We start from the raw sequence: 27,533 nt of genomic DNA on the forward strand, positions 1-27,533 counted from the left end.
AAACTCAAATCAATAGAATTAGAAATAAAAAAGGAGAAGTAACAACTGACACTGCAGAAATACAAAAGATCATGAGAGATTACTACAAGCAACTCTATGCCAATACAATGGACCACCTGGAAGAAATGGACAAATTCTTAGAAATGCATAACCTGCCAAGACTGAATCAGGAAGAAATAGAAAATGTGAACAGACCAATCACAAGCACTGAAATCGAAACTGTGATTAAAAATCTTCCAACAAGCAAAAGCTCAGGACTAGATGCCTTCACAGGAGAATTCTACCAAACATTTAGAGACGAGCTAACACCTATCCTTCACAAACTCTTCCAAAATATAGCAGAGGGAGGAACACTCCCAAACTCCTTCTACGAGGCCACCATCACCTTGATACCAAAACCAGACAAGGATGTCACAAAGAAAGAAAACTACATGCCAATACCACTGATGAACATAGATGCAAAAATCCTCAACAAAATACTAGAAAACAGAATCCAACAGCACATTAAAAGGATAATACACCATGATCAAGTGGGGTTTATTCCAGGAAAGCAAGGATTCTTCAATATATGCAAATCAATCAACGTGATACACCATATTAACAAATTGAAGGAGAAAAACCATATGATCATCTCAATAGATGCAGACAAAGCTTTCAACAAAATTCAACACCCATTTATGATAAAAACTCTAAAGAAAGTAGACATAGAGGGAACTTTCCTCAACATAATAAAGGCCATATATGAGAAATCCATAGCCAACATCATTCTCAGTGGTGAAAAACTGAAACCATTTCCACTAAGGTCAGGAACAAGACAATGTTGCCCACTGTCATCACTATTATTCAACATAGTTTTGGACATTTTAGCCACGGCAATCAGAGAAGAAAAAAAATAAAAGGAATCCAAATCGGAAAAGAAGAAGTAAAACAGTCACTCTTTGCAGATCACATGATACTACACATAGAAAATCCTAAAGATGCTACCGGAAAACTAGTAGAGCTAATCAATGAATTTGGTAGAGTAGCAGGATACAAAATTAGTGCACAGAAGTCTCTGGCATTCTTATACACTAATAGTGAAAAATCTGAAAGAGAAATTAAGGAAACCCTCTCACTTACCATTGCAATAAAAAGAATAAAACATGTAGGAATAAAACTACCTAAGGAGACCAAAGGCCTGTATGCAGAAAACTATAAAACACTGATGAAAAAATTAAAGATGAACAAACAGGTGGAGAGATATATCATGTTCTTGGATAGGAAGACTCAACATGTGAAAATGACTATACTTCCCAGAGCAATCTACAGATTCAATGCAATCTCTATCAAACTACCAGTGGCACTTTTCACAGAAGTAGAACAAAAAATTTTACAATTGATATGGAAACACATAAGACCCCGAATAGCCAAAGCAATCTTGAGAAAGAAAAATGGATCTGGAGGAATCAGGCTGCCTGACTTCAGATTATACTACAAAGCTACAGTAATTAAGACAGTATGTTACTGGCACAGAAACAGAAATATAGAACAATGGAACAGGATAGAAAGCCCAGAGATAAACCCATGCACATATGGTCACCTTATCTTTGCCAAAGGAGGCAAGAATATACAATGGAGTTTTTCCGCGCAAGGAGCTCAGGCGTGAAGGGTCAGGCCAAGGCCTCTGCGAAAGTAGACTGGGCACAAAGGAAAAGAAAAAAAGAGGATGTGCCTGACACACAGATGATGCCTGTGGCCTCTTCTGCAATTGGAGACGAGGAGCGTGTGTTCACAGTGATAGCCAGAGCTTCCTTTTGCTTGCTGTGGTTTATCTCCATGAATTAGAAAACTAGGAAGAAAAGAGTAATGGATTACAGAAAAACATCCCTAGATGATGCTCCCTTTTAACCAGTACAAAAGAGAGGAAACAAAAACATATAATCAGATACACCAGAAATACATCTACGCGTGGAACAACTCCTACGGAGCACCTACTGAACGCTGGCAGAAGACCTCAGACCTCCCAAAAGGCAAGGAACCCCCCACGTACCTGGTTAGGGCAAAAGAAAAAACTAAACAGAGACAAAAGGATAGGGACGGGTCCTGTACCAGCGGGAGAGAGCTGTGAAGGAGGAAAAGTGTCCACACACTAGGAAGCCCCTTCGCGGGTGGAGACTTCGGGAGGCGGAGTGGGGGAGCTTGGGAGCCGCGGAGGAGAGCACAGCAACAGGGGTGCGGAGGGCAAAGCGGACAGATTCCAGCGCAGAGGATCGGGCCGACCGGCACTCACCAGCCGAGAGGCTTGTCTGCTCGCCCGCCGGGGCGGGCGGGACTGGGAGCTGAGGCTCCGGCTTTTGTCGGAGCGCCGGGAGAGGACTGAGGTTGGCGGCGTGAACACAGCCTGCAGGGCGTTGGTGCGCCGCGGCTGGCCGGGAGAGAGTCTGGGGAGGGGTCTGGACCTGCCGAAGAGGCAAGAGACTTTTACGTCCCTCTTTGTTTCCTGGTGCACGAGGAGGGGGGATTGGGAATGCTGCTTGGGAGAGCTCCGGGGACGGGCGCGAGCCGCGGCTAAGAGTGCGGAGCCCAGAGACGGACATGGGACGCTAAGGCCGCTGCTGCCGCCGCCAGGAGGCCTGTGTGCGAGCGCAGGTCACTAGCCACACGCCCTTCCGGGGAGCCTGTGCAGCCCGCCGCTGCCGGGGTCCCGGGATCCGGGGACGGCTCCCCCGGGAGAGGGCACGGCACGCCTCAGGCTGCAGCGTCACGCCGGCCTCTGCCGCTGCAGGCCCGCCCCGCACTCCGTGACCCTCCCTACCCGCCCCCCCGGCCTGGGTGAGCCAGAGCCTCCGAATCAGCGGCTCCTTTAACCCCGTCCTGTCTGAGCAAAGAACAGACGCCCTCCGGCGACCTACACGCACAGGCGGGGCCAAATCCAAAGCTGAGCCCCTGGGAACTGTGAGAACAAAGAAGAGAAAGGGAAATCTCTCCCAGCAGCCTCAGAAGCAGCGGATTAAAGCTCCACAATCAACTTGATATACCCTGCATCTGTGGAATACCTGAATAGACAACGAATCATCCCAAATTAAGGAGCCCTGTGGATGAAAGGCTCTTGGTGCTACAGCCAGGACTCAGTGCTGTGCCTCTGAGGTGGGAGAGCCAACTTCAGGACACTGGTCCACAAGAGGCCTCCCAGCTGCACATAATATCAAACAGCAAAAATCTCCAAGAGATCTCCATCTCAACGCCAGCACCCAGCTTCACTCAACGACCAGCAAGCTACAGTGCTGGACATCCTATGCCAAACAACTAGCAAGACAGGAACACAACCCCACCCATTAGCAGAGAGGCTGCCCAAAATCATAATAAGTCTACAGACACCCCAAAACACACCACCAGACGTGGACCTGCCCACCAGAAAGACAAGATCCAGCCTCATACACAAGAACACAGGCACTAGTACCCTCCACCAGGAAGCCTACACAACCCACTGAACCAACCTTAGCCACTGGGGACAGACACAAAAAACAACAGGAACTACGAACCTTCAGCCTGCAAAAAAAAAAAAGGAGACCCCAAACACAGTAAGATAAGCAAAATGAAAAGACAGAAAAACACACAGCAGATGAAGGAGCAAGATAAAAACCCACCAGACCTAACAAATGAAGAGGAAATAGGCAGTCTACCTGAAAAAGAATTCAGAATAATGATAGTAAGGTTGATCCGAAATCTTGGAGATAGAATGGACAATAGAATGGACAAATTGCAAGATCAGTTAACAAGGACCTAGAAGAACTAAAGATGAAACAAGCAACGATGAACAACAAAATAAATGAAATTAAAAGTACTCTAGATGGGATCAATAGCAGAATAACTGAGGCAGAAGAACGGATAAGTGACCTGGAAGATAAAATAGTGGAAATAACTACTGCAGAGCAGAATAAAGAAAAAAGAATCAAAAGAACTGAGGACAGTCTCAGAGACCTCTGGGACAATATTAAACGCACCAACATTCAAATTATAGGGGTTCCAGAAGAAGAAGAGAAAAAGAAAGGGACTGAGAAAATATTTGAAGAGATTATAGTTGAAAACTTCCCTAATATGGGAAAGGAAATAGTTAATCAAGTCCAGGAAGCACAGAGAGTCCCATACAGGATAAATCCAAGGAGAAATACGCCAAGACACATATTAATCAAACTGTCAAAAATTAAATACAAAGAAAACATATTAAAAGCAGCAAGGGAAAAACAACAAATAACACACAAGGGAATCCCCATAAGGTTAACAGCTGATCTTTCAGCAGAAACTCTGCAAGCCAGAAGGGAGTGGCAGGACATATTGAAAGTGTTGAAGGAGAAAAACCTGCAACCAAGATTACTCTACCCAGCAAGGATCTCATTCAGATTTGATGGAGAAATTAAAACCTTTACAGACAAGCAAAAGCTGAGAGAGTTCAGCACCACCAAACCAGCTTTACAACAACTGCTAAAGGAACTTCTCTAGGCAAGAAACACAAAAGAAGGAAAGGACCTACAATAACGAACCCAAAACAATTAAGAAAATGGGAATGGGAACACACATATCGATAATTACCTTAAATGTAAATGGACTAAATGCTCCCACCAAAAGACACAGATTGGCTGAATGGATACAAAAACAAGACCCATATATTTGCTGTCTACAAGAGACCCACTTCAGACCTAGAGACACATACAGACTGAAAGTAAGGGGATGGAAAAAGGTATTTCATGCAAATGGAAACCAAAAGAAAGCTGGAGTAGCAATTCTCATATCAGACAAAATAGACTTTAAAACAAAGACTATTAGAAGAGACAAAGAAGGACACTACATAATGATCAAGGGATCAATCCAAGAGGAAGATATAACAATTGTAAATATTTATGCACCCAACATAGGTGCACCTCAATACATAAGGCAAATACTGACAACCATAAAAGGGGAAATCGACAGTAACACATTCATAGTAGGGGACTTTAACACCCCACTTTCACCAATGGACAGATCATCCAAAATGAAAATAAATAAGGAAACACAAGCTTTAAATGATACATTAAACGAGATGGAGTTAATTGATATTTATAGGACATTCCATCCAAAAACAACAGAATACACATTTTTCTCAAGTGCTCATGGAACATTCTCCAGGATAGATCATATCTTGGGTCACAAATCAAGCCTTGGTAAATTTAAGAAAATTGAAATTGTATCAAGTATCTTTTCTGACCACAATGCCATGAGACTAGATATCAATTACAGGAAAAGATCTGTAAAAAATACAAACACATGGAGGCTAAACAATACACTACTTAATAATGAAGTGATCACTGAAGAAATCAAAGAGGAAATCAAAAAATACCTAGAAACAAATGACAATGGAGACACAACGACCCAAAACCTGTGGGATGCAGCAAAAGCAGTTCTAAGGGAGAAGTTTATAGCAATACAAGCCCACCTTAAGAAGCAGGAAACATCTCGAATAAACAACCTAACCTTGCACCTCAAGCAATTAGAGAAAGAAGAACAAAAAAACCCCAAAGCTAGCAGAAGGAAAGAAATCATAAAAATCAGATCAGAAATAAATGAAAAAGAAATGAAGGAAACAATAGCAAAGATCAATAAAACTAAAAGCTGGTTCTTTGAGAAGATAAACAAAATAGATAAACCACTAGCCAGACTCATCAAGAAAAAAAGGGAGAAGACTCAAATCAATAGAATTAGAAATGAAAAAGGAGAGGTAACAACTGACACTGCAGAAATAAAAGAGATCATGAGAGATTACTACAAGCAACTCTATGCCAATAAAATGGACAATCTGGAAGAAATGGACAAATTCTTAGAAATGCACAACCTGCCAAGACTGAATCAGGAAGAAATAGAAAATATGAACAGACCAATCACAAGCACTGAAATTGAAACTGTGATTAAAAATCTTCCAACAAAGAAAAGCCCAGGACCAGATGGTTTCACAGGCGTATTCTATCAAACATTTAGAGAAGAGCTAACACCTATCCTTCTCAAACTCTTCCAAAATATAGCAGAGGGAGGAACACTCCCAAACTCCTTCTACGAGGCCACCATCACCTTGATACCAAAACCAGACAAGGATGTCACAAAGAAAGAAAACTACAGGCCAATATCACTGATGAACATAGATGCAAAAATCCTCAACAAAATACTAGCAAACAGAATCCAACAGCACATTAAAAGGATCATACACCATGATCAAGTGGGGTTTATTCCAGGAATGCAAGGATTCTTCAATATACGCAAATCTATCAATGTGATAAACCATATTAACAAACTGAAGGAGAAAAACCATATGATCATCTCAATAGATGCAGAGAAAGCTTTTGACAAAATTCAACACCCATTTATGATAAAAACCCTGCAGAAAGTAGGCATAGAGGGAACTTTCCTCAACATAATAAAGGCCATATATGACAAGCCCACAGCAAACATCATCCTCAATGGTGAAAAACTGAAAGCATTTCCACGAAGATCAGGAACAAGACAAGGTTGCCCACTCTCACCACTCTTATTCAACATAGTTTTGGAAGTTTTAGCCACAGCAATCAGAGAAGAAAAGGAAATAAAAGGAATCCAAATCGGAAAAGAAGAAGTAAAGCTGTCACTGTTTGCAGATGACATGATCCTATGCATAGAGAACCCTAAAGATGCTACCAGAAAACTACTAGAGCTAATCAATGAATTTGGTAAAGTGGCAGGATACAAAATTAATGCACAGAAATCTCTGGCATTCCTATACACTAATGATGAAAAATCTGAAAGTGAAATCAAGAAAACACTCCCATTTACCATTGCAACAAAAAGAATAAAATATCTAGGAATAAACCTACCTAAGGAGACAAAAGATCTGTATGCAGAAAATTATAAGACACTGATGAAAGAAATTAAAGATGATACAAATAGATGGAGAGATATACCATGTTCTTGGATTGGAAGAATCAACATTGTGAAAATGACTCTACTACCCAAAGCAATCTATAGATTCAATGCAATCCCTATCAAACTACCACTGGCATTTTTCACAGAACTAGAACAAAAAATTTTGCAATTTGTATGGAAACACAAAAGACCCCGAATAGCCAAAGCAATCTTGAGAACGAAAGAAGGAACTGGAGGAATCAGGCTCCCAGACTTCAGACTATACTACAAAGCTACAGTTATCAAGACGGTATGGTACTGGCACAAAAACAGAAAGATAGATCAATGGAACAGGATAGAAAGCCCAGAGATAAACCCACGCACATATGGTCACCTTATCTTTGACAAAGGAGGCAGAAATGTACAGTGGAGAAAGGACAGCCTATTCAATAAGTGGTGCTGGGAAAACTGGACAGCTACATGTCAAAGTATGAAATTAGATCACTCCCTAACACCATACACAAAAATAAGCTCAAAATGGATTAAAGACCTAAATGTAAGGCCAGAAACTATCAAACTCTTAGAGGAAAACATAGGCAGAACACTCTATGACATAAATCACAGCAAGGTTCTTTTTGACCCACCTCCTAGAGAAATGGAAATAAAAACAAGAGTAAACAAATGGGACCTAATGAAACTTAAAAGCTTTTTTGCAGCAAAGGAAACCATAAAGAAGACCAAAAGACAACCCTCAGAATGGGAGAAAATATTTGCAAATGAAGCAACTGACAAAGGATTGATCTCCAAAATTTATAAGCAGCTCATGCAGCTTAATAACAAAAAAACAAACAACCCAATCCAAAAATGGGCAGAAGACCTAAATAGACATTTCTCCAAAGAAGATATACAGACTGCCAACAAACACATGAAAGAATGCTCAACATCACTAATCATGAGAGAAATGCAAATCAAAACTACAATGAGATATCATCTCACACCAGTCAGAATGGCCATCATCAAAAAATCTAGAAACAATAAATGCTGGAGAGGGTGTGGAGAAAAGGGAACCCTCTTACACTGTTGGTGGGAATGTAAATTGATACAGCCACTGTGGAGAACAGTATGGAGGTTCCTTAAAAAGCTACAAATAGAACTGCCATATGACCCAGCAATCCCACTACTGGGCATATACCCTGAGAAAACCATAATTCAAAAAGAGTCATGTACCAAAATGTTCATTGCAGCTCTATTTACAATAGCCCAGAGATGGAAACAACCTAAGTGTCCATCATCGGATGAATGGATAAAAAAGATGTGGCACATATATACAATGGAATATTACTCAGCCATAAAAAGAGACGAAATTGAGCTATTTGTAATGAGGTGGATAGACCTAGAGTCTGTCATACAGAGTGAAGTAAGTCAGAAAGAGAGAGACAAATACCGTATGCTAACACATATATATGGAATTTAAAAAAAAATGTCATGAAAAACCTAGGGGTGAAACAGGAATAAAGACACAGACTTACTAGAGAATGGACTTGAGGCTATGGGGAGGGGGAAGGGTAAACGGTGACAAAGCGATAAATAGGCATGGACATATATACACTACCAAACGTAAGGTAGATAGCTAGTGGGAAGCAGCCGCATAGCACAGGGAGATCAGCTTGGTGCTTTGTGACCGCCTGGAGGGGTGGGATACGGAGGGTGGGAGGGAGGGAGACGCAAGCGGGAAGAGATATGGGAATATATGTATATATATAACTGATTCATTTTGTTGTGAAGCTGAAACTAACATACCATTGTAAAGCAATTATACTCCAATAAAGATGTTAAAAAAAAAGAAGAATATACAATGGAGAAAAGACAGTCTCTTCAATAAGTGATTCTGGGAAAACTGGACAGCTATTTATAAAAGAATGAAATTAGAACACTCTCTAACACCATACACAAAAATAAACTCAAAATGGATTAAAGACTTAAATGTAAGACCAGACACTATAAAACTCTTAGAGGAAAACATAGAAAGAACACTCTTTGACATAAATCACAGCATGATCTTTTTTGACCCACATCCTAGAGTAAGGGAAATAAAGGCAAAAATAAACAAATGGGATGTGATGAAACTTAAAAGCTTTTGCACAGCATTGGAAATCATAAACAAGATGAAAGGACAACCCTCAGAATGGGAGAAAATATTTGCAAAAGAAGCAACTGACAAAGGATTAATTTCCAAAATTTACAAGCATCACATTCAGCTCAATATCAAAAAAACAAACAACTCAATCCAAAAATTGGTAGAAAACTTAAATAGAGATTTTTCCAAAGAAGATATACAGATTGCCAACAAGTACATGAAAGGATGCTCAACATCACTAATCATTAGAGAAATGCAAATCAAAACTCCAATGAGGTATCACCTCACACCAGTCAGAATGGCCATCATCAAAAAATCTACAAACAATAAACACTGGAGAGGGTGTGGAGAAAAGGGAGCCCTCTTGCACTGTTGGTGGGAATGTAAATTGATAGAGCCACTATGGAGAACATTATGGATGTGCCTTAAAAAACTAAAAATAGAGGAATCCTATGATCCTGCAATCCTGCTCCTGGGCATATATCTGTAGAAAAACATGGTTTAAAAGGATACATGCACCCCAATGTTCATTGCAGTGCTGTTTACAATAGCCAAGACATGGAAGCAACCTAAATGTCCATCGACAGATGAATGGATAAGGAAGATGTGGTACATATATACAGTGGAATATTACTCAGCCATTAAAAAGAATGAAATAATGCCTTTTGAGTCAACATGGATGGACCTGGAGATTATCATACTAAGTGAAGTAAGTCAGACAGTGGAAGACAAATATCATATGCTATCTCTTATATGCGGAATCTAAGTGATACAAATGAATTTGTTTACAAAATAGAAACAGATTCACAGACTTAGAGAACGAACTTATGGTTACCAGTGGGGAAGGGTCGGGGGGAGAGATAGACTGGGAGTTTGGGATTGACATGTACACACTGCTGTATTTGAAATAGATAACCAAAAAGGACCTACTGTATAGCATAGGGAATGCTGCTCAATATTCTGTAATAACCTAAATGGGAAAAGAATTTGAAAAAGAATAGATACATCTATATGAATAATTGAACCACTTTGCTGTATCCCTGAAACTAACACAACACTGTTAATCAATTAAGCTCCAATATAAAATGAAAAATATTTTTATAGTGGGCAGAAGACCTAAATAGACTTTTTTTTCCAAAGGAGACATACAGAATGCCAACAGGAACACGAAAAGATGCTCAACATTGCTAATCATCAGGGAAATGCACATGAAAACTGCAACGAGGCATCACCTCACACCAGTCAGAATGGCCATCACCAAAATATCTACAAATAATAAATGCTGGAGAGGATGTAGAGAAAAGTGAACCCTCCTACACTGTTTTTGGGAATGTTATTTAGTGCAGCCACTATGAAGAACAGTATGGGCGTTCCTCAGAAAACTAAAAATAGAGCTACCACATGATCCAGCAATTCTGCTTCTGGGTATACATCTGAAGAAAAAGAAAACACTAATTCAAAAAGATACATGCACCCCAATGTTCACAGCAGCATTCTTCGTAATAGTGAAGATATGGAAGCAATCTTAGTGTCTATCAACAGATGAATGGATAAAGAACAAGTGCCATACACACACACACACGCACACACACACACACAATGGAATACTACTCAGCCATAAATAAGAGTGAAAATTTGCCATCTGCAACAACATGGATGGACCTGGAAGGTATTATCCTAAGAGAAATAAGTCAGACAGAGAGAGACAAATACTGTATGTTATCACTTATATATGAAATCTAAAAAATAAAGAAAACTAGTTAATTTAACAAAAAATATATACTCACAGGTATAGAGAACAAACTAGTGTTTACTAGTTTGGGGGAGGTATAAGATAGGGGTAGGGGATTAAGAGGTACAAATTATTATGCATAAAATAAATAAGCTACAAGGATATACAGTACAGCACAGGGAATATAGCCAATATTTTATAATATATATAAATAGAGTATAATCTTTAAAAATTGTGAATCACTATGTTGTACACCTAAAACTTACATAATATTGTAAATCAACTATACCTTGATAAATAAAAAAATTCCATCAGAATATCATTAGATAAAAAAATATCTCCAGACATTGTCAAATGTGTCCTGCGGGTGGGGGAATATACCCCCAGTTGAGAACCACTGGTTTAAAGGCATGGTTATGTTGTAGTTAAGAGCACAGTTTTTACACAATTATGTATGAATCAAGACTCTTTTTCTTACTGGCTTCATGACCTTGAGCAAATCCCTTCACTTTTCTGAACCTCATTTTCCTCTCTTCTGTAAATGGGAACAACGAGGCCTGGTTTAGGGTTGTTGTAAGGATTTAATGAGATCATGTATATAAAACACTCAATACATAGTGGCAATAATAATGTGCTAATATTATTAACCATTATTAATTAACAAAGATTGCAATTTCCTAGGAAATGGTGAATGAGGAAAGGAGGTGGTTTCTTAAAGGTATACTCAGAACTAACTTTTTAATTGCCCCTACTGTCATAAGAGAATTCAGCTCTTCCCATTTGCTAGTAGTCCTCACCTTCAAAGATAAGAGGGAGTATTAAATCTTTCTCTCAAAGATTCCATAGCTAATTCTGGAAAGGCAGGATACTGAGCTCTATACTATGGAATCTGTATAATCTATTTTGGGGTAAGGGTCTCTGAGATTTCTATCTATGTGTAGGTGCAATCAAACTCCAACCCACCCCTTCTCTAGAAGTCAGCTCTCTAAATATCAAAGAGATGAGAAGCGTCTTACCGTAGAATTACACCAGAGACACTGGAAATCTTGAAGTCTCTGATAACTGCCACAGTTCTCGTGACATACTGCGCACTGAGAACTGACAGATATGTTTCCTTCCACCCACTGATGGGGCATAGTTTTCTGAAGGATAAAAAGAGACAAGAGGTAGAAGTTAGAGATATAAGGAGAGGAAGGGCCAGCTGGAATAACTATACTACCCCATGGAGGACACTAGACAACCCCAAGGAAGTTTTCCATCATCCTTCCCTCCCCACTCCCATGCTAGTGACAAATGACAGGCGGGAGCTGCGGGGGAGGCTTTCATTCTTCTAGATTTGTTGGATCATAAGCCTGGGAATGAAGCCTACTTGGGTTGTCTGGAAACAGGAAGAAGCCTTCCTTCCCCTGCGTGTCATTGTCTGAAGGGGAGATGGAAAAGGGTGATTATGAGAAAGCATGGCTGGTACTCACTACTTCATCTGCAGGCATGAGGAGGTCATCAGTAATGGATAATGTATTCCATTTGCAATCTTTGCTTGCTCTTAAAGCACATAATCTGTGAGACTTTACTTTGCACACTGTGAAAGAGGAAGAAAAAAAGATGGATGTGAATCAGGTGACAATGAAGATTCTAACTTCCTTCCCTAAGCTGCTCTAAAAGTTAGAACCTAGATGCATCTAAGTAGTTGTGACTTAACTCCAAAGGCTTATTTTCCATATATTTCAGTTTCTTTGTATTCTTCCCAGCCAAATTTTCTATTACCTGACTTGAATTGAAATTGATGGTAAGAATGAGGTGATTTCTATTTTTCCAAACCTGTGACTGTACTGTCCAATCCTCCCAGACCCAACCCTCCCTTTTGATTAATGAGAATTCCCACTCATGCCAGTTTCCTCCTGTCTCCTTTCCCCTGTCTGTTAAGTGTCAGGGTTAACCTTACACTAGAATCAGTGACCTAGTGTGAGTCAATGATACTAAAGTCTCATGAGCTCCTTCACACCCATCTCCACCCATTGAGCTCCACTTCCTAAAGGAATCAGAAATGTACCTTCACAGATGATAACATTTCGAGATAAGGCAGGAATGGTCCCTCGACAAACATTGCAGTGCTGGGTCCGGGGACTGTGGCTTGAGTACCAATAGTGCATTCCAACAAGAAAAGGGTTGTTTTCTGCTGCAGGTATCTAAAATAAATCAAAGAGAAGAAAGAATAGAGAGTTAATCACAGAGACGGATTAGGGAAGGCCAGAAGATCTGAATGCTAAGGCTGAAATGGCCAGCTATATAAGGTGTCAGAGCATGTGAAGAGGAAGAATCAAAGTTGAGCCAATGCTTAACAAATCTCCCATCTCTGTTTTTTCCCAGTGGTTTTAAAAAGGGAAAAGGAATGAGGGGGTGCTAGATCCTGGAACAGGGACTGAAGGCAGGAGTGATGATCTTTATACTCCTTGGCTAAACCATTTCATTGGTTTAGCCTAAGCAAAATTAGTTCTGTTAATCTTGGCCTTGGCCCTCTTTGAGTAGTCAGCAAAAGGAGGTTGTGAGTAGGAAATTCAGTGATATCCAAGCCCTCTTGCCAGGCAAGAAAGGGAGGAGGCAGGGCTCTGACTCTAGGCTAAGGAATGCTTGTCAGGCTTTAGCTACCTCTTGGAGATATACATTACCCTTCCTGGACCTGCTGCTGCCAAGTGAGGAGAGCATTGCATTGCTGGGACAACAGTTTCATTTCAGAGGCTTCTGGTCCCAGTATTCTTTTCTGAATAACATGCTCTGACTGCCTATAGCAATTTCCTGGTTAATCAATTTAATTTATTCAAAATTCATTTAATTTTTACTGAGTAACTGCTATGTGCTTGGCACTTTTCAAGGCACTGATGAACAAGATAAAGTCTCTGCCCTCATGGAATGGCATTCTGTTTGGTGTCCTCTTTCATGGTATTCAATTTGACATTTACTATTAACCTCCCTATAAATGCTACATTTGTTTATCACAGCCTGACTCTCATGACTGTGGGGCTGGCACAGGGCATACCAGAAACTAGTTTTGGGGTTAAAAGGGGAAGGGGAGGAGTGGGCACCAAAAACTTCCAAATTTGTTCTGGGCATGCATTCCACAGGACACTTCCACCTTTTCTATAATTCCTGTGAATGTCTGATCTCTTCCTTCTCTGCCTTCCTCTGGAATGTAGACATAAGCATATGCATTCAGCTTTTTATTCTGGATGTTATAATCGGTTGGGTGTGTAAAGGCATAAGACTTTAAAATGAACTATATATTCTTCCTGATGCTAGCTGATACTGGTCCACTAGAGAGAGAGACAGAGAGAGACAGAGAGGGAAAGAGAGAAAGTGCTATTGAGGGATCTGCCATATTTAGTGTTCAACCTTGATCAGTTTATAGGAATTCATCATCCAAAACATAGCCTGTACATGGTATTCCCTGATCCCTCCTTCCCCCTCTGGCATGCCGTTTATGTGCTAAGCTGCTGTTGGAATGACCAGGAAGCTTCTGGAAGGAAAAGCTACTTTGATGCACTAAAGGCTCACCAAGTATGGAGTCACTTTGTGATTGTATTTTTTTTTGCATACTGAAACCCTGGCAAAGTTCCAAGAAGATCAAAGTAGAGAGTGGAGAGTCCTGAGGAAGTGACATAGTCTTGGCTTTGACATGCTGAGCAACTAGCACCTTTCTACTTCCCACTAGATTATAACTTTACAAGTACCTTCCTTCCTTCCAACCTCCTTCTTTCCTCCAATAATTACTAAGAGCGACTTTGTGTCATCTATAAAGCTAGGCACTGGAGATTCAGAGATGAATGATCCATAGTTCTTGCCCTCACGGAGCTCATAGTCTACTGTAGGAGACAACTTCCTAAACAGATGACTCCAGTGTAGAGTGAAAAGTGAGCTCTCCTATAATGTTCAAGATTGTACAGGACAAACGGAAGAAATGATGAACTCTGCCTGGGTGGAATATTGAATGTCATGCTCCAATTATTTACAGAATATAAAAATATATAAAATGGACATTGCTTTGGTTCAGCAGTGAAGGAGGTGGGATTTTTATTCCTTAAGTGCATCCTATTGTATAAGAAAACTTTGGTGCATACCACCCTGGATGAGTACATGTTGTATGCTGAATTGTGTCCCCTGCCAAAATATGTTCAAGTACCTGGTACCTGTGAATGTGACCTTATTTGAAAATAGAATCTTTATAGATATAATCAATTTAAGATGTTGTCATAATGGATTAGTGACTGGTGTCCTTTCCCTCTTTTTTTTAAATTAAAAAAATTTTTAACATCTTTATTGGAGTATAATTGCTTTACAATGGTGTGGTAGTTTCTGCTTTATAACAAAGTGAATCAGTTATACATATACATATGTTCCCATATCTCTTGCCTCTTGCATCTCCCTCCCTCCCACCCTCCTTATCCCACCCCTCTAAGTGGTCACAAAGCACCGAGCTGATCTCCCTGTGCTATGTGGCTGCTTCCCACTAGCTATCTATTTTACGTTTGGTTGTGTATATATGTCCATGCCACTCCCTCACTTTGTCCCAGTTTACCCTTCCCCCTCCCTGTATCCTCAAGTCCATTCTCTAGTAGGTCTGCGTCTTTATTCCCGTCTTGCCCCTAGGTTCTTCATGACCATTTTTTTGTTTGTTTTTTAGATTCCATATATATGTGTTCGCATACAGTATTTGTTTTTCTCTTTCTGACTTACTTCACTCTGTATGACAGACTCTAGGTCCATCCACCTCACTAAAAATAACTCAATTTCGTTTCTTTTTATGGCTGAGTAATATTCCATTGTATATATGTGCCACATCTTCTTTATCCATTCACCTGTCGAAGGACATTTAGGTTGATTCCATGTCCTGGCTATTGTAAATAGAGCTGCAGTGAATATTTTCGTACACAACTCTTTGAATTATGTTTTTCTCAGGGTATATGCCCAGTAGTGGGATCACTGGGTCATATGGTAGTTCTATTTTTAGTTTTTTTAAGGAACCTCCATACTGTTCTCCATAGCGGCTGTATCAATTTACATTCCCACCAACAGTGCAAGAGGGTTCCCTTTTCTCCACACCCTCTCCAGAATTTATTGTTTGTAGATGTTTTGATGATGGCCATTATGACCGGTGTGAGATGGTATCTCATTGTAGAAGAGGGAAATTTGGACAGACACAGGAGAGACATCATGTGATGATATAGGCAGAGATTGGAATGATGCATCTACAAGCCAAGGTATGCCTGCAATCACCAGAAGCTAAGAAGAGGCAAAGAAGGATTCTCTTCTAGAGCCTTCAGAAAGAGCACAGTCCTGCCAACACTTTGATTTTGTACTTCTAGACTCCAGAACTGTGAGAGAAGTATCTTAATTCACCCAGTTTGTGGATTTGATATGGCAGTCCTGGGAAACTAACACAGTATGTCATTACAGGCCTTTCTATTAAGTGACACAGATTAAAAATTGACTTTGAAGACAGATGAAGAACTGTGGCATGTATACAAACCACTGATCTCTGAATGTTAAGGCTTTTAATGTGTGGTTGTTGGGTTTTATGTTTGATTTTTATGCTCTCGAAAATACATAGGTTAATACATTCATGCAGAGATCATCACTCCAATCTGATTCTTCACTGTTTTAGAGAAGTTAAGGCTATTTTCTCCATCTCCTGAATCCCTTTCAGTATAATCCAGAACCCAGATAGGTTCATTAATTATTTGTCTATTCATTAAAGGAGATCTTGTCAGTCCAGGTGTTTGGTAAACTCTAAAACACTGTTAAAGCATGAGGACTTAATAATATTAAGTATTTTCAAAGTGCATAAAAGTCTCAGGAAACATCCCATAAAGCACAAAATCTTCTAAAGATGTGTTTCCTTAAAATAATCTTGTTTGGGATGGTTTATTTGATGAAAGGCTGTGTTTAGATAAAACAAAACTAGTGGTTTGTACTGTAACTTGAAGCCAACTTCTTTGTTATATCAAGGTTTTGGAAACTACAGAATGTTAGGGCCTCCCAGGTTGGCCATTGGTAGGGTGACCATATCATCCAAATCAGGACACTTTGAACAGTGAAAGGAGGAGGTATAGTATGTAATTATGCTGGAACAATAAGTGTAAATTGTGTTCATCCTGAGAAAACCACTAGCCATGGAGATGCTACACATGAGCTAGAGAGTCATTTATCCAATTTGAATCTATTTGTTGATCTATACAGCCTAGTTGTCTGGCTTAGTACCACTTAGTTGCCTATCGGGCTACCACATACTCACAAGGGGTGGGGACTAGAGGAGAGAAAAGATAATTAGGTAAAATTTAAGATGTCTTTCCAAGAGCATGGATTTAGAGTTAGGAGAGCTAAGATCTCAATTCTGCCACAATAAATTACGTGATTTCAGGCAAGGCAACTGAACACCTCTGAGGTTTCTTTCTCACCTACTTAATGAAATCTTAGAATCATAAGCTTTTCAAGTTGAAAGGAATGCTTGAATTCATCTAGTCTACCCACCAGAAAAACTAATTTTCTTTTTTAAATTGAATTTTAAAATTGAGGTACATTTGACAATTAAAATTGTACATATTGAATTTAATGATTTGATATACATATGTAGTGAAATAATCACCACAATCAAGCTAATTAACTTACCACCTAGGATAGTTACCACTTTCTTTCCTTCTTTTTTTTTTTTTGTATGTGTGTTTAGAGCACTTAAGATCTTCTCTCTTAGCAAATTTTAGTATAAAATAAATGATTGTTACTTACGGTCACACTGTTGTACATTAGACCTCCAGAACTTATTCTCCTGCATAACTGAAACTTTGTACCGCTTAACCAACATCTCCCCATTTCCCCCTCTCCTCAGCACTTGGTAACCACCATTCTTCTCTCTGCTTCTAGAGTTCCAACGATTTTAGATTCCACATATAAATGAGAACATACAGTATTGTCTTTCTCTGTTTGGCTTATTTAATGTAGCATACTTTCCTCAGGTTCATCTGTGTTGTTACAACTGGCAAGATTTCCTTCTTTTTTTCAGGCTGAACAATATTCGATTGTATTTGTGTATGTATATATCTATATCACATTTTAAAAATCCATTTTATCCATTGAGGGACAGTTAGGTTGTGTCTGTATCTTGGCTGTTGTGAATAATGCTGAAAGAAACATGGGAGTTCTGATATCTCTTCAAGATGCTGATTTCATTTCCTTTGGATATATACCCAGAAGTGAGATTGCTGGGTCATAAGGTAGTTATATTTTTAATACTTTGAGAAACCTCAGTACTACTTTCCATAATGGCTGTACCAATTTATAGTCCCATCAAAAGTGCACAAGTTTTCTGTTTTCTCCACATTCTTGCCAGCACTTGTTGTCTCTTGTCTTTTTTTTTTTTTGCCATATCACATGGCATGAGGGATCTTAGTTCCCCAACCAGGGATTGAACCTGCACCCTCTACAGCGTAAGCTCAGAGTCTTAACCATTGAATTACCAGGGAAGTTCCTCTTTTTTGCTTTTCTTTTGTTTTTCTTCTTTTTTAATTTGAAGTATAGTTGATTTACATATTGTGTTAGTTTCAGGTGTACAGCAAAGTGATTTAGTTATACATATATATATATATTTCAGATCTTTTAAAAATAATTATATTTTTTTATTTTAGCAAAGATTCAGAATATATCTCTTTAAGAAAAAAGTTACATCATACAATCTTTTGAAAATACACATTCATATATTGGTTTTGTCCTATGATTAATTTGATTACTAAAAGTTGTAAAGTGCAGCTAAATTTGAGAGCCAAGTTATTAGTAGTTAAAGACTGATTTGCTTTTTGTAAATTGAGGTATAGTTGATTTACAATATTGTGTTAGTTTCGGGTGTACAGCAAAGTGATTCAGTTGTATATTATATATATGTTACATATAATATATATATATTCATTTTTTTTCAGATTCTTTTCCCATATAGGTTATTACAGAATATTGAGTATAGTTCCCTGTGCTATACAGTAGGTCTTTGTTGGTTATCTATTTTATATATAGTAGTGTATATATGTTAATCCCATACTTCTAATTTATCCCTCCCCACTCCCTTTCCCCTTTGATAACCATAAGTTTGTTTTCTATGTCTGTGAGTCTGTTTCTGTTGTGTACACAGATTCGTTAGTATTGATTTTTAGATTTCACATATAAGTGATACAATATTTGTCTTTGTCTGACTTACTCCACTAAGTGTAATATTCTCTAAGGCCATTCATGTTGCTGCAAATGACAATCTTTCATTCTTTTTTTATGGCTGAGTAATATACCAATGTATATATATCTCACATCTTCTTAAGCCAATAGTTTGTTGACGGACACTTGGGTTGTTTCCATGTCTTGGCTATTGTAAATAGTGCTGCTATGAACATTGGAGTGCATGTATCTTTTCGAATTAGAGTTTTCATCTACCCAGGAATGGGACTGCTGTGTCATATGGTAGTTCTATTTTTAGTTTTTAAAGGAACCTCTGTACTGTTTTCCATAGTGGTTGCACCAATTTGCATTCCTTTCAACAGTGTAGGAAGGTTTCTTATTCTCCAACCCTCTCCAGCATTTATTATGTGTAGACTTTTTGATGATAGCTATTCTGATGATAAGAGCCATTTTAACAAGGGTGAGATGATAGCTCATCGTGGTTTTGATTTGCATTTCCCTAATGATTAATGGTGTTGAGTACTTAACTTTTTATCCATTTTTATGTCTTCTTTGGAAAAATATCTATACAGGTCCCTCACCAATTTTAAAAACAGATTATTTGTGGGTTTTTTAAACTATTGAGTTGTAGGTGTTCCTTATGTATTTTAGATATTAACCTCATATCAGATATATAGCTTGTAAATATTTTCTCCCATTTCTAGGTTGCCTGTTCACTCAGTTGATTTAGCTTGATGTAATCTCACTTGTTTATTTTAGTTTTTGTTCCTTGTGCTTTTGGTGTCATATCCAAGAACTCATTGTCCCAGTCAATGTCAAGAAGGTTTTTCTCTGTTTTATTCTGGTAGTTTTATAGTTTTAGGTCTTACACGTAAGTCTTTATTCAGTCTGAGTTGATTTTTTTGCACATGGTGTGAGGTAATGGTCCAATTTCATTCTCCTGCATGTTGATATCTAATTTTCCCAACACCATTTATTGAAGACTACCCTTCCCCAATTTTGTGTTCTTCGCCCCCTTCTGAAAATCAGTTGACTGTAAAAGCATGGATTTATTTCTGTGCTCTCTATTTTGTTCCATTGGTCTGTATGTCTGTTTTTATGCCAGTACAATATTGTTTTGATTACTATAGCTTTGTAATGTATGTTGATATCAGGAAGTGTGATGCCTCCAGCTTTGCACTTCTTGCTCAAAACTGCTTTGGCTATTTGGGGTTGTTTTTGGCTCCATATGAATTTTAGGATTGCTCTTTCTATTTATGTAGGGAATACCATTGGATTTTGATTGGGATTGTATTAAATCTGTAGATTGATTTGTGTAGTATGGGCATTTTAACAATATTAATTCTTATGATCCATGAACATGGGATGTCTATCCATTTATCTATGTATTCTTTACTTTCCTTCATCAATGTTTTATAATTTTCAGTGTATGTTTTTCACCTCTTTGTTTAAGTTTATTACTAAATATTTTATTCTTTTTGTTGCTATTGTGAATGGTCTTATTTTCTTAACTTTCCTTTCAAATAGTTCATTGTTTGTGTATAGAAAACTGAGTGATTTTTTGTATGTTGATTTTGTACCCTATGACTTTACTGAATTTTTTTGTACCCAATGACTTTACTGAACAATTATTTTGTTCAGTCTTTAGGTTTTTCTACATATATGATCATGTTGTCTGCAAACAGAGACAATTTTACTTCTTCCTTTCCAGTTTGGGTGCCTTTTAATTCTTTTTCTTGCCCAATTGCTCTGGCTTGGATTTCTAGTACTATGTTGAAAAGAAGTGGTGAGAGTATGCAGACTTGCCTTGTACCAGATCTTAGAGGGCAAGCTTTCAGTTTTTTTCCCATTAATTATAATGTTGTCTATGGGCTTTTCATATATGGTCTTTATTGTGTTGAGGTAAGATCTTTCTATACTTACTTTGTTGAAAGGTTTAATGATGAATTGGTGTTGAACTTTGTCAAATGCTTTGCTTGCATCTATTGAGATGATCATGTGGTTTTTTTCTTTCATTTTGTTAATGTATTGTAAGACATTGTTTGACTATGTATATTGAAATATTGTTGCATCCTTGGGATAAATCCCTCTTGGTTACAGTGTATAATCCTTTAAATGTGCTATTGAATTCGGTTTCCTAGTATTTCATTAAGAATTTTTGCATCTGTGCCTCTGAGGTGGGAGAGCCGACTTCAGGACACTTGCCCACGAGAGACCTCCTAGGTCCACATAATATCAAATGGCGAAAGATATCCCACAGATCTCCATATCAATGCTAAGACCCAGCTCCACTCAACAACCAGCAAGCTACAGTGTTGGACACCCTATGCCAAAGAACTAGCAAGATAGGAACACAACCCCACCCATTAGCAGAGAGGCTGCATAAAACCATAATAAGGTCACAGACACCCCAAAACACACCACCAGATGCACTGCTGACTACAAGAAAGACAAGATCCAGACTCATCCACCAGAACACAGGCACTAGTCCCCTCCACTAGGGAGCCTACACAACACACTGAACTAATTTTAGCCACTGGGGGCAGACAGCAAAAACAATGGGAACTATGAACATGCAGCCTGCGAAAAGGAGACCCCAAACACAGTAAGTTAAGCAAAATGAGAAGACAGAAAAACACACAGTAGATGAAAGAGCAAGGTAAAAACCCACGAGACCAAACAAATGAAGAGGAAATAGGAAGTCTATCAGAAAAAGAACTCAGAGTAATGATAGTAAAGATGATCCAAAATCTTGGAAATAGAATGGAGAAAATACAAGAAACATTTAACAAGGACTTAGAAGAATTAAAGAGCAAACAAACAATGATGAACAACACAATAAATGAAGTTAAAAATTCTCTAGAAGGAAGCAAAAGCAGAATAACTGAGGCAGAAGAACAGATAAGTGGCCTGGAAGATAAAATAGTGGAAATAACTACTGCAGAGCAGAAAAAAGAATGAAAAGAATTGAGGACAGTCTCAGAGACCTCTGGGACAACATTAAATGCACCAACATTCGAATTATAGGGATCCCAGAAGAAGAAGAGAAAAGGAAATCGACTGAGAAAATATTTTAAGAGAGTATAGTTGAGGGGCAGAGGGGAAGATGGCAGAAGAGTAAGACGTGGAGATCACCTTCCTCCCCACAGATACACCAGAAATACATCTACACGTGGAACAACTCCTACAGAACACCTACTGAATGCTCGCAGAAGACCTCAGACCTCCCAAAAGGCAAGAAACTCCCCACGTACCTGGGTAGGGCAAAAGAAAAAAAGAAAAAACAGAGACAAAAGAATAGGGACGGGACCTGCACCAGTGGGAGGGAGCTGTGAAGGAGGAAAGGTTTCCACACACTAGGAAGCCCCTTCGCAGGCGGAGACTGCGGGAGGCGGAGGGGGGAGCTTCAGAGCCCCAGAGGAGAGCAAGCAACAGGTGTGCGGAGGGCAAAGCAGGGAGATTCCCGCACAGAGGATCAGTGGCGACCGGCACCCACCAGCCCAAGAGGCTTGTCTGCTCACCCGCTGGGGCGGGCGGGGCTGCGAGCTGAGGTTCGGGCTTTGGTCGGAGTGCAGGGAGGGGACTGGGGTTGGCTGCGTGAACACAGTCTGAAGGGGTTAGTGCACCATGGCTAGCCGGGAGGGAGTCCGGGAAAATGTCTGGAGCTGCCGAAGAGGCAAGAGATTTTTCTTCCCTCTTTGTTTCCTGGTGCACGAGGAGAGGGGTTTAAGAGCGCTGCTGAAAGGAGCTCCAGAGACGGGCGCGAGCCATGGCTAAAAGCACGGACTCCAGAGACGGGCGCGAGCCGTGGCTAAAATCACGGACCCCAGAGACCGGCAGGAGACGCTAAGGCTGCTGCTGCCACCACCAAGGGGCCTGTGTACGAGCACAGGTCACTATCCACACTCCTCTTCCGGGGAGTCTGTGCAGCCTGCCACTGCCAGGTTCCCGGGATCCAGGGACAACTTCCCCGGGAGAACGCACGGCGGGCCTCAGGCTGGTGCAACGTCATGCTGGCCTCTGCCGCCGCAGGCTCGCCGCACACTCCGCGCCCCTCCCTCTCCCCGGCCTGAGTGAGCCAGAGTCCCTGAATCAGCGGCTCCTTTAACCCTGTCCTGTCTGACCAAAAATCAGACGCCCTCCAGTGACCTACACGTAGACGCAGGGCCAAATCCAAAGCTGAGCCCCTGGGAGCTGTGAGAACAAAGAAGAGAAAGGGAAATCTCTCCCAGCAGCCTCAGAAGCAGCGGATTAAAGCTCCACAATCAACTTGATGTACCCTGCGTCTCTGGAATACACGAATAGACAACGAATCATCCCAAATTGAGGAGGTGGACTTTAGAGCAAGATTTATGATTTTTCCCCTTTTCCTCTTTTTGTGAGTGTGTATGTGTATGCTTCTGTGTGAGATCTTGTCTGTATATCTTTGCTTCCACCATTTGTCCTAGGGTTCTATCCGTCTGTTTATTTTTAAATTTTTTTAAATAATTAATTTTAATAACTTTATTTTACTTTGCCTTCTTTCTTTCTTCCTTCCTTCCTTCCTCTTTCTTTCTTTCTTTCTTTCTTTCTTTCTTTCTTTCTTTCTTCTTTCTTTCTTTCTTTCTTTCTTTCTTTCTTTCTTTCTTCCTTTCCTTCCTTCCCTCCTTTAGACAACGAATCATCCCAAATTGAGGAGGTGGACTTTCAGAGCAAGATTTATGGATTTTTCCCCTTTTCCTCTTTTTGTGAGGGTGTATGTGTATGCTTCTGTGTGAGATTTTGTCTGCATAGCTTTGCTTCCACCATTTGTCCTAAGGTTCTATCCATCCCTTTTTTTCTAAATAATTATTTTGTAATTGAATAATTTTATTATATTTTACTTTATTTTATTTTACTGTATCTTCTTTCTTTCTTTCTTTTTTCCTTCCTTCCCTCCTTCCTTCCTTCCTTCCTTCCTTCCCTCCTTTCTTTCTTTCTTTCTTTGCTTCTTTCTTTCTTCCTTCCTACTTCTACTAATTCTTTCTCTCTACTTTTTCTCCCTTTTATTCTGAGAAGTATGGATGAAAAGCTTTTGGTGCTCCAGCCAGGAGTCAGTGCTGTGCCTCTGAGGTGGGAGAGCCAACTTCAGGACACTGGTCCACAAGAGACCTCCCAGCTCCACATAAAATCAAATGGCGAAAATCTCCCAGAGACCTCCATCTTAACACCAGCACCCAGGTTCACTCAACAACCAGCAAGCTACAGTGCTGGACACCATATGCCAAACAACTAGCAAAACAGGAACACAACACAACCCATTACCAGAGAGGCTGCTTAAAATCATAATAAGTACACACACACCCCAAAACACACCACCAGACGTGGACCTGCCCACTAGAGAGAAAAGATCCAGCCTCATCCACCACAACACAGGCACTAGTCCCCTCCACCAGGAAGCCTACACAACCCACTGAACCAACCATAGCCACTGGGGACAGACATCAGAAACAACGGGAACTACGAATCTGCAGCCTGCAAAAAGGAGACCCTAAACGCAGTAAGATAAGCAAAATGAGAAGACAGAAAAACACAGCAGATGAAGGAGCAAGATAAAAACCCACCAGACCTAACAAATGAAGAGGAAATAGGCAGCCTACCTGAAAAAGAATTCAGAATAATGATAGTAAAGATGATCCAAAATCTTGGAAATAGCATAGAGAAAATGCAAGAAACATTTAACAAGGACCTAGAAGAACTAAAGATGAAACAGACAATGATGAACAACACAATAAATGAAATGAAAAATACTCTAGATGGGATCAATAGCAGAATAACTGAGGCAGAACGGATAAGTGACCTGGAAGATAAGATAGTGGAAATAACTACTGCAGAGAATAATAAAGAAAAAAGAATGAAAACAACTGAGGACAGTCTCAAAGACTTCTGGGACAACATTAAATGCACCAACATTCGAATTATCGGGGTTCCAGAAGAAGAAGAGAAAAAGAAAGGGACTGAGAAAATATTTGAAGAGATTATAGTTGAAAACTTCCCTAATATGGGAAAGGAAATAGTTAATCAAGTCCAGGAAGCACAGAGAGTCCCATACAGGATAAATCCAAGGAGAAATACACCACGACACATATTAATCAAACTGTCAAAAATTAAATACAAAGAAAGCATATTAAAAGCAGCTAGGAAAAACAACAAATAACACACAAGGGAATCCCCATAAGGTTAACAGCTGATCTCTCAGCAGAAATCCTGCAAGCCAGAAGGGACTGGCAGAACATACTGAAAGTGTTGAAGGAGAAAAACCTGCAACCAAGATTACTCTACCCAGCAAGTATCTCATTCAGATTTGATAGAGAAATTAAAACCTTTACAGACAAGCAAAAGCTGAGAGAGTTCCACACCACCAAACAAGCTTTACAACAAATTCTAAAGGAATTTCTCTAGGCAAGAAACACAAGAGAAGGAAAAGACCTATAATGACGAACCCAAAACAATTAAGAAAATGGGAATAGGAACATACATATCGATAATTACCTTAAATGTAAATGGAATAAATGCTTCCACCAAAAGACACAGATTGGCTGAATGGATACAAATACAAGACCCATATATATGCTGTCTACAAGAGACCCACTTCAGACCTAGAGACACATACCGACTGAAAGTAAGGGGATGGAAAAAGATATTCCATGCAAATGGAAACCAAACGAAAGCTGGAGTAGCAATTCTCATATCAGACAAAATAGACTTTAAAATATGACTATTACAAGAGACAAAGGAGGACGCTACATAATGATCAAGAGATAGATCCAAGAAGAAGATATAAAAATTGTAAATAATTATGCACCCAACATAGTACCATGTCAATACATAAGGCAAATATTAACAGCCATAAAAGGGGAAATCGACAGTAACACATTCATAGTAGGGGACTTTAACACCCCACTTTCACAAATGGACAGATCATCCAAAATGAAAATAAATAAGGAAACACAAGCTTTAAATGATACATTAAACAAGATGGACTTAATTGATATTTATAGGACACTCCATCCAAAAACAACAGAATAAACATTTTTCTCAAGTGCTCAAGGAACATTCTCCAGGACAGATCATATATCTTGGGTCACAAATCAAGCCTTGGTAAATTTAAGAAAATTGAAATTATATCAAGTATCTTTTCGGACCACAATGCTATGAGACTAGAAATCAATTACAGGAAAATATCTGTAAATAATACAAACACATGGAGGCTAAACAATACACTACTTAATAACCAAGTGATCACTGAAGAAATCAAAGAGGAAATAAAAAAATACCTAGAAACAAATGACAATGGAGACACGATGACCCAAAACCTATGGGATGCAGCAAAAGCAGTTCTAAGAGGGAAGTTTATAGCAATACAAGCCCACCTTAAGGAACAGGAAACATCTCGAATAAACAATCTAACCTTGCACCTAAAGCAATAGAGAAAGAGGAACAAAAAACCCCCAAATTTAGCAGAAGGAAAGAAATCATAAAAATCAGATCAGAAATAAATGAAAAAGAAATGAAGGAAACAATAGCAAAGATCAATAAAACTAAAATCTGGTTCTTTGAGAACATAAACAAAATGGATAAACCATTAGCCAGATTCATCAAGAAAAAAAGGGAGAAGACTCAAATCAATAGAATTAGAAATGAAAAAGGAGAAGTAACAACGGACACTACAGAAATATAAAAGATCATGAGAGATTACTACAAGCAACTCTATGCTAATAAAATGGACAACCTGGAAGAAATGGACAAATTCTTAGAAATGCACAACCTGCCATGACTGAATCAGGAAGAAATAGAAAATATGAACAGACCAATCACAAGCACTGAAATTGAAACTGTGATTAAAAACCTTCCAACAAACAAAAGCCCAGGACCAGATGGCTTCACAGGCGAAATCTATCAAACATTTAGAGAAGAGCTAAAACCTATCCTTCTCAAACTCTTCGAAAATATAGAAGAGGGAGGAACACTCCCAAACTCATTCTACAAGGCCACCATCACCTTGATACCAAAACCAGACAAGGATGTCACAAAGAAAGAAAACTACAGGCCAATATCACTGATGAACATAGATGCAGAAATCCTCAACAAAATACTAGCAAACAGAATCCAATAGCACATTATAAGGATCATACACCATGATCAAGTGGGGGTTATTCCAGGAATGCAAGGATTCTTCAATATACCCAAATCTATCAATGTGATAAAACGTATTAACAAATTGAAGGAGAAAATCCATATGATCATCTTAATAGATGCAGAGAAAGCTTCCAACAAATACCAACACCCATTTATGATAAAAATCCTGCTGAAAATAGTCATAGAGGGAACTTTCCTCAACATAATAAAGGCCATATATGACAAACCCACAGCCAACATCATCCTCAATGGTGAAATACTGAAAGCATTTCCACTAAGATCAGGAACAAGACGAGGTTGCACACTCTCACCACTCTTATTCAATATAGTTTTGGAAGTTTTAGCCACAGCAATCAGAGAAGAAAAGGAAATAAAAGGAATCCAAGTCTGAAAAGAATAAATAAAGCTGTCACTGTTTGC

The 27,533-nt window shown here is 39.3% G+C and overlaps 1 protein-coding gene across 1 annotated transcript in view; it reads right to left on the minus strand.

Moving 5' to 3' along the window:
- The window catches only part of DGKK (diacylglycerol kinase kappa), a gene marked incomplete at both ends in the record, with an annotated part of 166,838 nt that overhangs the window by 64,434 nt on the left and 74,871 nt on the right, over window positions 1–27,533 (minus strand). Inside the window, 3 exons of the mRNA XM_082864971.1 lie at window positions 11,768–11,893; window positions 12,224–12,330; window positions 12,802–12,937. Of these exons, the coding sequence (XP_082721097.1) occupies window positions 11,768–11,893; window positions 12,224–12,330; window positions 12,802–12,937 (369 nt within the window). The remainder of the gene's footprint in view (window positions 1–11,767; window positions 11,894–12,223; window positions 12,331–12,801; window positions 12,938–27,533) is intronic.

The sequence above is a fragment of the Leucopleurus acutus genome (assembly GCF_964270905.1).
Source record: "Leucopleurus acutus genome assembly, chromosome: X".
In the NCBI taxonomy this organism is placed as follows: domain Eukaryota; kingdom Metazoa; phylum Chordata; class Mammalia; order Artiodactyla; family Delphinidae; genus Leucopleurus; species Leucopleurus acutus.